General features: G+C 46.2%; 1 protein-coding gene across 2 annotated transcripts in view; it reads right to left on the bottom strand.

Moving 5' to 3' along the window:
* Nucleotides 1-1,386: 1,386 nt before the first annotated feature.
* Nucleotides 1,387-14,202, bottom strand: part of RAPGEF5 (Rap guanine nucleotide exchange factor 5) — a gene marked incomplete at both ends in the record, with an annotated part of 259,218 nt that continues 246,402 nt past the window's right edge. For both annotated transcript variants that reach the window (XM_080701542.1, XM_080701543.1), the window contains 3 exons: nucleotides 1,387-1,505; nucleotides 4,485-4,539; nucleotides 9,190-9,254. In XM_080701542.1, coding sequence (XP_080557668.1) covers nucleotides 1,387-1,505; nucleotides 4,485-4,539; nucleotides 9,190-9,254 — 239 coding nt within the window. The remainder of the gene's footprint in view (nucleotides 1,506-4,484; nucleotides 4,540-9,189; nucleotides 9,255-14,202) is intronic.

Here is a 14,202-nt window from a genome sequence, read left to right as displayed (position 1 = left end):
AGTCACACGTTTGGAAAATGAACGGACCGAATACATGAAGCAGGGCCTTGCGTTTCGCAAAGTGCCAAGTGCATTAGCTAGCAGGGAAGACTGGGCTGTTTTAACCCACAGGCTTTTCTGTTCATTTGATGGCTGTGGAAATCCTCTCCCCGGTCCTTGAGAACAGAAAGAGGTTTATTTGCTATAGGAGGCCCAAGTTGCAAAAACAAGAGTAACAGAAATGACTCAGAAGACTGAGATTGTTTTTGGGGGGAGGCAAAAGGCAATTGAGAGCAAGGCCCGCTGTGGCTGGAGGTGGACTACAGGACTTCTAAGCCTCCAACATAAATCACACATTTGGATATTCTGGGTACTTTTCATTTGCTGAGAGCCTGGTCATCTCCACTATCCTATTATGGTTCTTTTCAGAGAGTGCTAAATGCTTCAGACATCCAACCTCACTTCACCCCTCAAGAGCTGGTCTCGTTCCATCCGTGGGCGAGAGCCTGCCAGGCACACACAGCGCCGGGGCTTCATCAGGCATGAGCATGCAGCCTTCTGCGATCCATCCTCCCAGCAAGCGGCTACCAATGCCTACAGCGTAGCAGGCACTGTGCCTTTTCAAAATCATATTATGCCCAATAAGAACAGGAGTCTGCTTATGTGCATGCGTGTGTGTGCATGTTTGTGTAAAAACCCCAGGAATTAAACATTGAGTCAATTTCTTAAAGACTACTATTTTTCCTTAATGGCAAAGCAACTTAGTCTACCTTGCCTAGAGTTGCAAATCAGATGCACAGAAACTAAGTTCACCTGCAAGCACACATTGTGAGCGATTGTGGATGCAAAGCAGGACATGCCTGGACGTTCTCCTGCACAGTGGGGCCTGGCTGGCGAGCACCTGCTCTTCCACACAGTGGCTTTGGGTGATGTCAGAGTATGGAGACAGAGACCTCGCCTTTCTCCCCAGAGGGGCCACGCTTCCTCAGGTGCTCACACTCCTTTGACAGCCTTAGATGGCATTCTAACACCAGGCAAGGTGAAAGGCCTTCCTGCAGATGCACACGCCTAATGGAGTATCTGTTCACTGTAAAGACGTGATTTCTCCTCTGGATGCTGGCACGTGTCAAATTGGAACCGGGACTGGATCAACCACATGATTCTAAGAAACCAGACATCTCCTTCCCAAGAATGCTTCTGGCTCTTTCTGCCTTCTCGTTCTGAGAGCGGCGGGGAGGGGCCTCTGCCAACTCAGGGCTGACATCACTTCCTGAACACACTTTGGCTGGCCTTCCTGTGTGGGCCTTGGTGTGCTGATAAAACTCAGCAACGTCTTTCTCACAGGGAAGCAACGTGCTGGACAGAGACCTTCCCGTAGCTCCAAGTGCTGCCGTCACGGGGGTGGGCTCACGCCCGTGGCTCCAGCCTGTGGGACAGCTCGAACAGGGCCTGCTGGCTGTCGATGACATACAGGTGGTTGACGTAGGACTTCAGCTCTTGGTGCTCCTTTGGAGATAGGTCACCTCCTATTGTGTAGAAGAAATGTCAACAGTGACTCTCAAGAGAACAGCGATGCTCTTTCTAAATAGCAGTAAACCCCACACAAGGCTTGGAGAACATCTTCCCAGTTGGTCCTCACTAGTGAAGTAGGTGACCTCATGCTAACAAGATACCCCTGCCTTTCCAGCTAGGGCTACAATCCTCAGGGCGGCTGTGAGACCAACAAGGCACGTATAGCAGTTATTATCTAACATACCCCATGTAGAAGTCACACTGCCACCCCTCTCCGCAGCGAGGAACAGAGAAGCCTCACAGGTTAGTAGCGCAGCTGGGATTCAAACCCAGGCCCTGTGGCTCTGCGACCACTGTCTGAGCCCCGTGCTGTACGACCTTTCACAGCAACTGCCTTTTTTTTTTTTTTTTTTTTTTTTTTGCAGGTCTGGGGATTGAATCCAGAGGAATTCGACCTCTGAGCTACAGCCCCTGCCCAATTTTTTATTCTTTATTTTGAAACCGGGTCTCACTGAGTTGAGGAGGGCCTCACTAAGTAGCTGAGACTGTTCACGAACCGTGATCCTCCGGTCTCAGCCTCCCGAATGCTTGGGATTACAAGCGTGCGCCACCACGCCTGGCTGCAACAGCCTATTTTTTGGTTTTGTTTTTGGTGGTACTGGGGAATGAACTCAGAAGCATTCTACCTTTGAGCTATACTCCAACTCTGATTTTTAAAATTTCTTATCTTGAAACAGGGTCTCACTAGGTTGATGAGAGTCTCACTACTTGCTGAGGCTGTCCTTGAACCTGTGATCCTCCTGTCTCAGCCTCCCAAGTACTGGGATCATACGCCTGCGCCACCGTGCCCAGCTAGTAACTGCCTGTTTAAATGGTCTGCACTCCTTGCATATCTCACTATAGAATTGTGAGGAATCAGATCATTTGTTTTAGCATACAAACACAATAGCTCTTTTCTTTTCTTATTTAGGTTTAGTACATTTCTTTGGTATCCTTACTTTTTTGGAAAAGAATTACAATGAACAACTGGATAAGCAGATACTACAGGACCGAGCCCAAGGTCCAGAGCATGAGCGTGGGCTGGTCTACCCGCGAAGGGCGAGGCAAGGCCAGGCCCGTCAAAGGACCTAGGGGCCACAAGAGGCTTCGTGTACCGCGAGCATGCATGTGCCCTGCTGGTGACGGCGCTGATAAGAAACCAGGGGTAAAGTCCAGGGACAATGGAGCAGGCCCAGTAGCATGGTCAAAAAGAAACAGGAAACCAAAACAACTTGCTGTGTGAGGAGTCGGCGGAACAGCACTGCATGGGGCAGGGAACCAGGAGGGATGGTGACCCCCACCCCCGCATTCCCTGCTTTATGTACGCACAGGCAGGTGCACCTCAGCTCATGCTACAGGAAGGACCCCCAGAAGCTCAGCCATTTCACTGCAGCATCTTTTTACATTTCTCCTGGTGAAAGCTTTCCACCCCTCTTCTATGACAAATACATTTTGTGAGGGAATAATTTAAGATCTGGCTGCGTGGGTGCCTTGTGACTCTTAGAAGTGTGTGTGTGTGTGTGTGTGTGTGTGTGTGTGTGTGTGTGTGTGATGCTTGTTGGGGATGGAACTCAAGGCTTCCCATGTGTCACACTGGGAGATAAAACTCTTTACCATGAAAAAAAAAGTTGTTCCATTCTAGAATGCCTCCTCTGGAAGACACTGAGAAACTGCTTTTGGTTAAATAAACATTGGTTTGGAAAATATGATGCTGTAAAAATAAATGTGTTGTCAGTTTGCAGACCTTTAAAAGATAACAAAAAGGCACTTCATAATTGGTAACTTGAATACAGACTGGTTAACGAGGCCCATAAAACACTGTTAAAATGGACTCAGATAATTCAGTCCCAACCCAATTTTTAAAAATATATAAATATTAGAACACAAGTTGGTGTGATAGTTATTTAAATTTCTTCTTTGCTATGTGGTCATCCCCCGGTGAGTGGGAGGGTCAAGGCCAGCCAGGCCAATATAGCCCTCTTGCCCATACCTGGAAACATGCAGACTAGTGTCCCTCAATGAATGAATGTTTTTATTTGAAACAGGGTTTCACTAAGTTGCTGAGGGCCTAAGTTGCTGAGGCTGGCATCAAGGTCTCAGTTTGGAGGTAGAATGCCCCTGGGTCAACCCCAGTATAACTTAAAAATGACTCTTTATATCTAGAGTATCTATACAAGGCAGAGCAAAGCACATGGGCAGGGAGCCTGGGCGGGGCGCTCAGTGTGAATACTGGCCGACCAGGGGCCTCCCTGAGCCTCGGTTTTCTGCTCTGCACTTAGAGGGTTAATAATCCCCATTCACTAGGACTGGTGTCAGGCCTCCGCTGCCCATGTGAAAGCTCCTTCCGCTCAGTAAAGCTGATTTCCTTCCTTCCTGCAATGTTCTAACGCCACTTAAACACAGTGCCAATTATGCTGGAGATTTAAAATGGAACAAATATTCCTATATACAGAGCCGCAGTGGGGATTCTACAAAAGTGCTCAGAAACATACATTTTCGGCTGGCGGGCACAGCCACACAGGAAATTTTTGTTGGAGAAAAGACCGTGGAAGGCTGCTTTAGGCACCTTTACAAACTATAGTGCTATTCCAGGAAGGGCCAAACAAGAAGGTCAGGGGCAAGGTCACAGGGGCTAGGCCTGCTAATTAATTCTGGGGTGACAAGAAAGCAAAGGAGTAGTTTCTGGGGCAGGCTGGGAGCTTCTGGTTGTCTAAAGTCAACCTGGACAATACACACTTTATTTCCGAGGGGATAGTGACCTGCTTTATCTTCCTTTCTCTACACCCCAAACATTCCGTGAAAGTGAGCATCTAGAATATGCCATATACCAGGCATACAGATAGACATATTATACCTTACAAACGGAATTTCTTGCCACCAAGTACTGTGATACGGCCACAGTCAGGACCAAGGCACAGTCAAATGACATTCTATGCTCGACTTCAATTACTCACCAAACTGGTTGGTCCTGCAGTGTCTCAGGGTTCGAACAGTGTCTGCAATCATGTGCTGGAAGGTTAAAGAAAGGAAACACATTAATGGAAGGGTCATTTAGGGTGTTGCTGTAGTAGCAGGGTGTGCTATTAGAGCCTTAGCCATACTTGGAGCTGGACTCTTTTTTTGTGTGTGTGTGGTACTGGGGATCGAACCCACAGGCATTTTACCTCCAAGCCACACACCTAGTCCTTTTTTTTTTTTTTTTTAAATTGAGACAAGGTCTTGCTAGGTTGCTAAGAGTCTTACCATGTTGCTAAGACTATTCTTGAACCTGTGATTCTTCTGCCCCAACCTCCCAAATGCTGTGATTATAGGCATGAGCCGCCATGCCTAGCAGGACATAATTTTAATGATTATATTGCACTTGGAATACAAGAGTATTTGGTGCTCTTTTGCAGAAACAGTAGCTCCCACACTGGGCTGCTAGACTCTGAGCCATGGGAAAGTCCACCTGAGATCTTCCTTTGGGCCTGGGGGGCTCCTTTCTCCCCAGCCCTCCTGTCCTTTGGACTGTGCATAGTGGCATGTGTCCCCATCATTGCTATTGGATTTTTCTCCTCCAGTTGAGTGGGTAGGACAGGAGGCTTTGCACTCTCAGCACCTACTGCATGCCATACACACAGACCCATGGGGGTCGGCTGAAGGGAGGTCGGAAGTCTTGTGGACTCAAAGGCTCAAATGGTGGCAGAGGCGAGGTACTTGCGAAAGATGAACGTTTCATATAGTATGAATATCGTGTGTGTGTGTGTGTGTGTGTGTGTGTGTGTGTGTGTGTGGTACTGGGGATTGAACCCAGGGGCATTCTACCTCTGAGCTATACCTCCAGCCCAATTTTTTTTTATTCTTTATTTTGAAACAGGATCTTGCTAAGTTGCAGAGAGCCTCACTAAGTAGCTGAGGCTGGCCGCCAACCTGTGATCCTCTTGTCTCAGCCTCCCAAGTACTGGGATCACAAGCATGCGCCACCACACCTGGCTCATGTAAGCATCTTAACAAAGTCCATTTCTGTTTATAATGTACAGCCCCTCCTACTATCTTCAGCATTCTAATTTATTTCTTTTAAAGTCCTCGCTATCTAGGCCTCCAGTAACTCCCAACTTTATTTCATATCAAAGCCCAGTTGTCTGCCGGGTGTGGTGGCGCACACTTGTAATCCCCGCGCTCGGGAGGCAGAGACAGGAGGATCGCGCAGGTTCGAAGCCAGCCGTGCGCGCTGGCTTAGGAGACCCTGTTTCCAAATTTAAAAAAAAAGTAAAAATAGGTCTGGGAGTGTAGCCTGGAGGTAGAAGGGCTTCCAGGAACCCCAGTACCACCACAAACAAACAAACAAACAAAGCCCAGTTGGCATCTTGTTACTGGAGAATTGAGATCACTTATTTTCTGGCCCTTGAAAGTCCCCCAAGTTGGCCAGCATCTTTCACATCCTGCCTGTACACACTGAACCTAGGCTCACCCACATACAGAAAACCCTAAATTATTACTGGAAGAATGTTAAAACTAAAAAAATTTTGAGCTGGGTGTGGTGGCACACGCTTGTAATCCCAGTATTTGGGAGGCTGAGATTGGAGGATCACGGTTTGCAGACAGCCTCAGCTACTCAGTGAGGCCCTCCACAACTTAGTGAGACCCTGTTTCAAAATAAAGAATAATTAAAAAAAAAAAAACAGGGCAGGGGGTGCAGCTCAGAGATCAAATGCCCCTGGGTTCCATCCCCAGACCCACACACATACACACACAAAAATTCGAACCTAAAATCTAGCAGAACAGAAATATTATTTGAATATGACCTACTGAATAAACTGTTCTCACAGCTGTTCTGCTAATGTATACTCAATAGTGGAAAACTAAGTGGGGCAGTGATTACAGCAGCCGCTCAAGTAGCATTTGCAAAGGAAATGAGACCCGACTCATGTCTGGCGAGTGTATTGTTAAATTTCCTTCCCTAAATTTCATCCCCATTCCCTAGACAGTTTTCTCGTTGTCTTCGCTGCGGCGTCGCATTGATTTCTATCATGTGCCATTTGCCCGGCTCCGGCAAGGCCGAGCCGATACAGGCTTGGTTCTGCATGTGGGATTGAAACCCGAGTCCTGATTCTCATCTCTGGGCTTTCTGAAGGGGGTGGGGAGGGAGATATGGTAAAAGATGATGCTCTTAATATTGACAGATGCAAAGAAAAGGAGAGACCCTTTGTTTCTTCACCACTTAATGGTTTGAGACAGAAACATTTAGAGTTGCTGAGGCAGCGAGGAACTGAGCCTAGGGAACCAGAGAAATCTTAGGCCCAGTGAGCACTTCTGGATCTGCATGTGGTCTGATCTAATGTGCAGGCCTGCGTCGGTCAGATAAAGATAATACGCCGAATTATCTGCGGGCTGGCTTAGGCTAATATCCATCACGAGGAATTGGCTTCTCACAAGTTAATTCACTTAGGTTCTATTGGTTCATTATTGTGAAAGATGATCCTGTTTTATCATCAGTGAAATCCTGTCCTTGGCTAAGAAGCACTTCTCTTAAAAAAAAATCACTGTCTCTACTAGGAAGGTCAGGCTCATTCTCTCTCTAGCATCCAAGGATAACACAGGTGTGTGTAGAATGTAAAAAAAAAATTTTCTCCTCTTGGAAAAAAAAACATCTAACTTCACCGCCTTCCAGCCTGAGGCATGCTGAGCCCCAAGTGCCACCTGCCCTGAGGACCAGGAACTCGGAGGTACCATAAAGAAATACCACAAAGAAATGCCTGGTGGCTGTGTGTGCCCGCTGGGGCTGTGTGCATGTACCACTGTATCCGCCACCTTCTCATTTCTCCTCTTTAGGAACTTAGAATACTACTTATGCCAAGCGATTTCAATTTCCTTAAACTTCCTTAAAGGATTAAGGCTACATTATCGCTCCTAATGAAATTTGCGTCATTTAGACTTTGTTTTAGCCCCCGAGGTTAGCTGAGAGTCTTCACACGCGCAAGCTGGCATTAAAAGGCCTGGGGTGGATCGCTGGAGAAAGCAGGAAAAGAAAAGGTGGGGCCAAGAAGGAAGAGTGCAGAAAGGTGCAGGAATCTTCCCCCGGCACCCAGCTGCGCCTGGCTGGAATTGTTCTCTCCTGTTGGTGACACTATCTGAGGGGAAATGACACAATAAACTTAACAAACCACTAGATGACTTTAGGGAGAAGGTCAACCAGGAGTCTGCCCTTAACAATTGGCAACAATCAGCTTGTGAAGAGTGTGCAATTGTTCTCCAGGTCCTTCCTGGGCCGGAGGAAAAGAATTGCTAGACCTTTACAGGGAATTCCACTCAGTGGGACGCCCCCTCCCTGTCTTCACGATGCTCTACAGAGCTCACTTGGTGTTCTTGACTTGACGTGTTGGCCAAGAGGCAAAGGAGGCATGGACCCCAACACTGGAGATTAACCTGCTTAGAGCTTCGAGTCCAGTGTGTAGAGTGGAATGGAAAAGCAAGCTGTGGAAAGTCACTGGAGGGTCGGCCTCAGGAGCCGCTGCCTGCGTGGGGAGATGGTTAGAGCGGCGCTCGGGAGGCAAAGGCCAGACGCCAAGCCTCACGTAAATATGTGTCAGTTTGTACCGGCCTTCAGACGTGGTCTGCGGCCCCCGCCTCAATCAACCGCCTCTCAGAGGCCTGGCTGAGTCTCACAGGGCGCGGGGGTCAGTTGCTGAAGGAGCCCACGCAAGTCCACTGCCATTACTGAAAAGGTCACTCAAAGGTCAGGGTCCCTGGAGATGGGTTACCGGGACCATCCTTAACCATGATGGAACGTTTAATCTATGACACTAAAGTTCATCTGTCAGATCCGTTCCTCGGGCAGTCATATGGGTCTCTGGAGCCCTCTCGGGTGTCGTAGCTCAGTCCTTCCAGGGGACTCTCTACCTGAGGGTAGGAGACATGGCTGGAGGGGCCCCGTGCAGAATAAAGCACTCAGGACCATGGGGGGATGACTGACTGGGCACCGCCTACTCAGGAGCAGGGAGGCCCTGGCTCTGAGGCTGAGAAGGGCCGGTCCTTCCCTTCACACACAAGTCCCATGAATCCCAGGACCATATCCAAGTGTGGGCACTGGGAGCAGACGCCTCTCCCCAGGAGGACCTTCTCCTTCTGGGCCTCAAAAGCAGAGCACGTTGAGAGGTCAGGAGACGGCACCGAAGCGGCAAAGCTCGACCTCATGAGTGTGAACTCCAGACAGGCGCCTTCCGTTTTTATTTCTGGTTCTGGTTCTGCAATACACACTCAGCCACTGATGTCCAATTAATGAAGTGCCACTTCTAAAATTAGAAGGTAGGCTTCCAGATTTGGTTCTCAAAATCTTGCTAGCGTACTCATTTTTAACCAGAACACACCGTGTATCGACAAGGTTCAATGTGCAGTAAATAGGTTCCTAGAGATCCATGTTCAGTGGAAATGCTTTTTTTTTTTTATTCTTTATTTTGAAACAACAGGGTCTCATTTGGTAGCGGAGGGCCTCACTAAGTTGAGGCTGGCCGCGAACCCAGATCCTCCTGTCTCAGCCTCCTAAATGCTGGGATTACAAGTGTGGGCCACCATGCCGGGCTTAGAGATGATTTCTTAATGCACCTGTTTCCTGGAGCAAGAAGGACAAACATATACACTTCCTATACAGCGAGAAGAGGGAGGAATAATGAAATTACCTACCAGTTTTTCAAAGTTGACAAGATTATCCAAAAACGTTTTATTTCCTTCATGAATAAATGTTACATCTGAAAGTTAAAAACAAAAAGATATATGTACATTAGAAAAGGGTCATGGGGCAAGGCTGAAGGGTCTAGAAACAATGCAACTTGGGAATTTTTCTTAAACCTTATGGAATTATTCCATGCGTTTGGTAAGGCAACTTGGAATTGAATCAGTATGATATCTGATGTAAGATGTCTAATTTCTGTGCATGTGTGTGTGGGAAGATCAGTATAACATCACTAAAAGGACATAATTTGCATTCTCAGTGAAGCATCTTTTTCCAGCCTGCGTGGTATAAGCTAACATTATTCTATCATTCAGTTGACCCACATGTCCTTACACCCAAACTGAGGAGAAAAAAAATGAACACTCACAAATAACAGAATTTTAATATTTATATGCTTGATAAAAAAATCTCTGGCAACGTGTATGGGGCTTGCTTTGTTTAAAACAGTTAATACTTAGATATTCACATTTAAATTTTTGGTTCTCAGCTTATAAATTTTTGGGAGAATTATAAATTAGTACAACCACTATGGAGATCAGTATGGAGGTTCCTCAAAGAGCTATAAATAGAACCGTCAGGTGACCCAGATAGACCACTCCTTGCTATCTTCCCAGAACAAAATCAGCACATTATTACAATACATGCAACCCATGTTTATGGCAGCACAATTCATAATAGCCAAGTTATGGAACCAAAAAACCAAGTGTTTGTGGCCAGCCTCAGCTACTTAGTGAAGCCCTCTGCAACTCAGTGAGACCCTGTTTCAAAATAAAGAATAAAAAATAGTGCTGGGGGTGTAGGTTGGAGATAGAATGCCCCGGGGTTCCAGCCCCAGTACCACACACACACACACACACACACACACACACACACACACACACACACAGTGAGTGAAGAAAGGCAAGTTTAAAAATGGTGAGGTATTTGGCCCATTTGATTGGGTAAGAGAAAGCATCTCTGATGGGAATAGAGATATAAGGGAAGCAGAATGAAAGAATACTTTTGGAGGAAGGGAAAGCTAAATTTGGTTTTGAGACTCACAAGATTTAAAGAGCTCAGAACTGAGGGTCCAGCTGACTGGGGAGGCCTGCTGGGCACGCCAGGACCTGGGATCCATCCCCAACACCAGTAAAAAAAGAAGGCAGGGGCACTGAGGAGATTCAAATAAAACCTCCTCTTAGCTGCAAAAGACAAAGGAGTGTCTCCTCAAAAGTTAATAATTTAGGGATTAGGCGTGTTTGACACAGCAGGTGATGCTCTGAAAATGAATGATGTTTATAAACTCAGACCAGAGGGCCCGTAACTGAGTACTAGGAAACCCTCCAGACAAGGATCACAATAAAAAACACACTACAACTTAACAGCAAAGCAGATGTTCATGTTATATCACAAATACAGAAGGCCAAGCATGCAGAAATACATTTCAAAACCCTTATTAAAATGACCTGGTGGAAAAGAAGAAAAAGAACCGTTTTAAACCTATAAACAGAAAGGGATCATACGTGCATTTCATCATAACCTCTCCTCTGCTGGTCCCTCAGGGCCGCTGTGAGGTACAGTGCTGCAGAAATCTGCCTGCCCATCATGGACCACTGAGCTTTGAGTTCACCAGGAAGTGACGACAATTTCACAGTTTTCAGGTATTGATAGAACTCTTTGCCCAAGGTGTCCTTTGCACACAGCTCCTAGCATGGCCTAGTGCATGGCCTTGTTCTTTTCCCCCCTTTAGAAAAATGATCCACAATCAGTGCTACAATCTTCTAACAAACTCTGGTCACTCTATTATCTCCCAGCTGTGCTTTCTGAAAGTAATTGCAATCTTTAACTCAGTGACACAATATTTAGAAAACAACTGTCAGCAGAGTTAGCTTTTACTTTCAGTAGGGAGTAAATAAAACACTGTGTTCACTCTGCTTACAGTAAACACAGCCTGGAGGCTTGGCCTCTACCACCTTACTGAGAATCCCAGGCCCCATACGGTTCTTAGCTGCTTGGTCCCTTTTCCCAGCGTCACAGGCTTCATCATCCTCTCTGCCTCCATGTTCCTTCATCATCCTCTCTGCCTCCATGTTCCTAAGGACAGTGATGAGGATGGTGACGGCCATGTCAGATCTGCTTGAAGTGTGGCACCTGCATCATCTCATTTAATTCTCACAAATGGCAAGATCCTAGGAAGTGAGCCCATGGAGAAACGGAGGCCTCGAGGACGCCTGTGGCTGGCTCAGACCTCCAGTCACAAGGGTCAGAACCAGGATTCAGACCCAGCGAGCCTGGGCCTCCTCACCCAGGTGTCTCTGCAGCCTCTGTAAGTTGAAAGGACTTGGACTCTTCTGACTTCCAGTTCCTGTCAACCTGCTGAATGCCTGGCATCTCCTTGACCTTGGCAGCTCTTCCAGGGTTTCCCTAGTCATCCCCTCCTGCCTTAAGCCTCTGCTCTTCCTGGGAGCTTCCTCAGGCCTAGCCCTCAGGGCCTGGAGGACGCAGAGGGGTGGCAGCTGTGCAGCAGGTGAGGGCTTGTGGGCCTGGGCTGGCCACAAACACCCTTCAGTCCTTTCCTTTAAACAGCCCACAATCTGCGCTAACAACCTTTACTCCCGGATCCACATTCAACTCTCACAGGAGCCTCCGTTACCCTCAGGCACCTTGTGATAATTCCCTCTAATGCCCTCCAGGGCTCACGCAGGGCCCTCACCACTCAGACGCACGGCCTGGCTCAGCTGGATCTCTCCCAACATGGATTTAGGGCCTCCCATTTATCCCATTCTGAACCTATTCCACAGGGCAGTAGGAGAGAGTACATCAAAAGGCAAGGAAATTCAACTGGGAAGAAGAGGTCGGTAGCCAGAAGGGCCCTCAGGTAATCCATTTACTTGATAATCTGCATGCTTCCCAGGACTCAAACCATAAAACAGGGGAGGTCTAATCTCCCTAAAACCTAAGGAGCTCAATTTGGTCCTATTTTCTAATTAAAAGCAAATCGAAACAAAAGATACAAAAGAGAGAAGAAAAAGAGTTTTCACTGAAAATTAAGCCAGTTGCTTAAAGATATTTCATTATGACTTTAAAAAAAAGTTATGCAATTAAAAAAATCAAGAGTTAAATCGTGTATTTTCTCCAGAATATTTCATATTGGGGAAATTGTAAAAAATTAAATTTCATTAAAATGGAATAAAATTTCATTTTAAAATCTTCATATAATTTTCCTTTGGGAATGATTTCAAACAAAAATGGTAACTTTAAATATGAAAGGACACTGATATTGTGTAATTTTTATAATAAAGATGAAAGAAAAAATAAATGCTTATTTAAACTCCAGAGTCTTTACCCCGCCCCATAAGAAGGCTTCTAATGAGAAAAAAAATGTTTAACTTACTTCTTTTTCTTTTGATGAGTGAATGTATTTTCAGTAGAAAAAAGGAAAATTTGTTTTGCTGCCAACAAAATGGTCTAGATAAACTCAGTAGAGCAGAAAATTGCTAAGATGTAAGTGCGGGACACTTGACTGCATTAAACACTTTTGGGGAAGAATCACTAACATACAGCAGAGAGCTCTGCTCATATCTAATTAAGCCAAGGGGATACTGTCAACCGATTTCTCATTACCTTAAAAGTATTTATTGTTTCAGCATTTTTTATTACCAAAATTAATTCCTTTCCCACATCTGTCCCTATTTGTGTATAAGTGATTCTTAATGTTACTTTCTACCTGCTGCCCCCCACCCTCCTTTTGAAAGCATTTTATTTTGCACATAAAAAAAAAAAAACAGGAGTTCAAATAGACTTATCTTAAAAGCAAATAAATACAAGAAAATCAAATGAACTTTTAAATTGTTACTCCAGCATTGCAATCACAGCTTATTTCAGCCATTTACATTCAAGGGAAGGTTTTCAGCTTTCTGTGCAGCTCTCAATTGCTCTTATACTCTCGTTTCAGAGCGTTTCTTGCTTCTTAGAAGGTGAAGATTAAATGGGGCGGGGGGGCTACAGGGAGGCATGGCAACTCCCAGCAGTTCTCCAGGCTCCGGCTACCCAGAGCTGAACGGGGATGCCGGCTTTATTCCAGTGTGGGCGGCACTGGAGGAGGCCAGCATGAGGGTGGCCGGCCGGCCGGCAGCACGGCTCCCATGCACTCCCACGCCTGTGGGTCCAGGCACTGGGTCCTGACCCAGCGGAAGTTACCTCTAAAGGGCAGACGGTGTATGAAGGAATATTCCCATAAAATCCCTTAGACAACAATCAAAATATGTCAAGAAATTTTTCCAAATCCCTTTCCCCCCCGAGAAGCGCATAGGTGAAGATATCTACAGAATGTCACAAATATAGGCCAGACTGCCAAGAGCTCCCTTTCCTTCCTTGGTCCTCTTAGTTTAAAAGAGAGATCACCCATGATCCCAGTGTGTGTGTGTGTGTGTGTGTGTGTGTGTGTGTGTGTGTGTGTGTATGTATATATAATATATTATATACATAATATATTATATATAATTTTTCCCCTACTGGGAATTGAACTCAGGGGCACTCCTCAGCTACACCCTGGCTTTTTTTACATTTCTGAATTTGAAACAGTGTCTCACTAAGATGTTGAAGGTTTCACTGAGTTGCCAAGGCTGGCCTTGAGCCTGCCATCCTCCTTTCTCAGCTTCCTACCTGCTAGGATTATAGGAGTGTATCACCACCTCTGGCTTCCAGTAAATTGAACTGGCAGTTTTCATGATCAGTGGTCTCATTTCCGGGCTGTCAAACACTTTCCCAACTGGACTCCACCCTTGAAAGCAGAGAGTACACTTTCTACCAATAATCTTCATATATCATGTTGTGTGTGTGTGTGTGTGTGTGCGCATGTGCGCATGAGTGCACGCTGGGGAATTGAACCCAGGGGCATTCTACCCCAGAGCTATGCCCCCAGCCCCACTTTAAAATTTTTTGAAACAGGGTCTCCCTAAGATGCTGAGGGTCTTGCTAAATTG

The sequence above is a fragment of the Muscardinus avellanarius genome, assembly GCF_963383645.1.
Source record: "Muscardinus avellanarius genome assembly, chromosome: 9".
Lineage (NCBI taxonomy): Eukaryota > Metazoa > Chordata > Mammalia > Rodentia > Gliridae > Muscardinus > Muscardinus avellanarius.
Note: the sequence above shows the minus strand (reverse complement) of the source record. Positions and strands in the feature narration are given on the sequence as shown.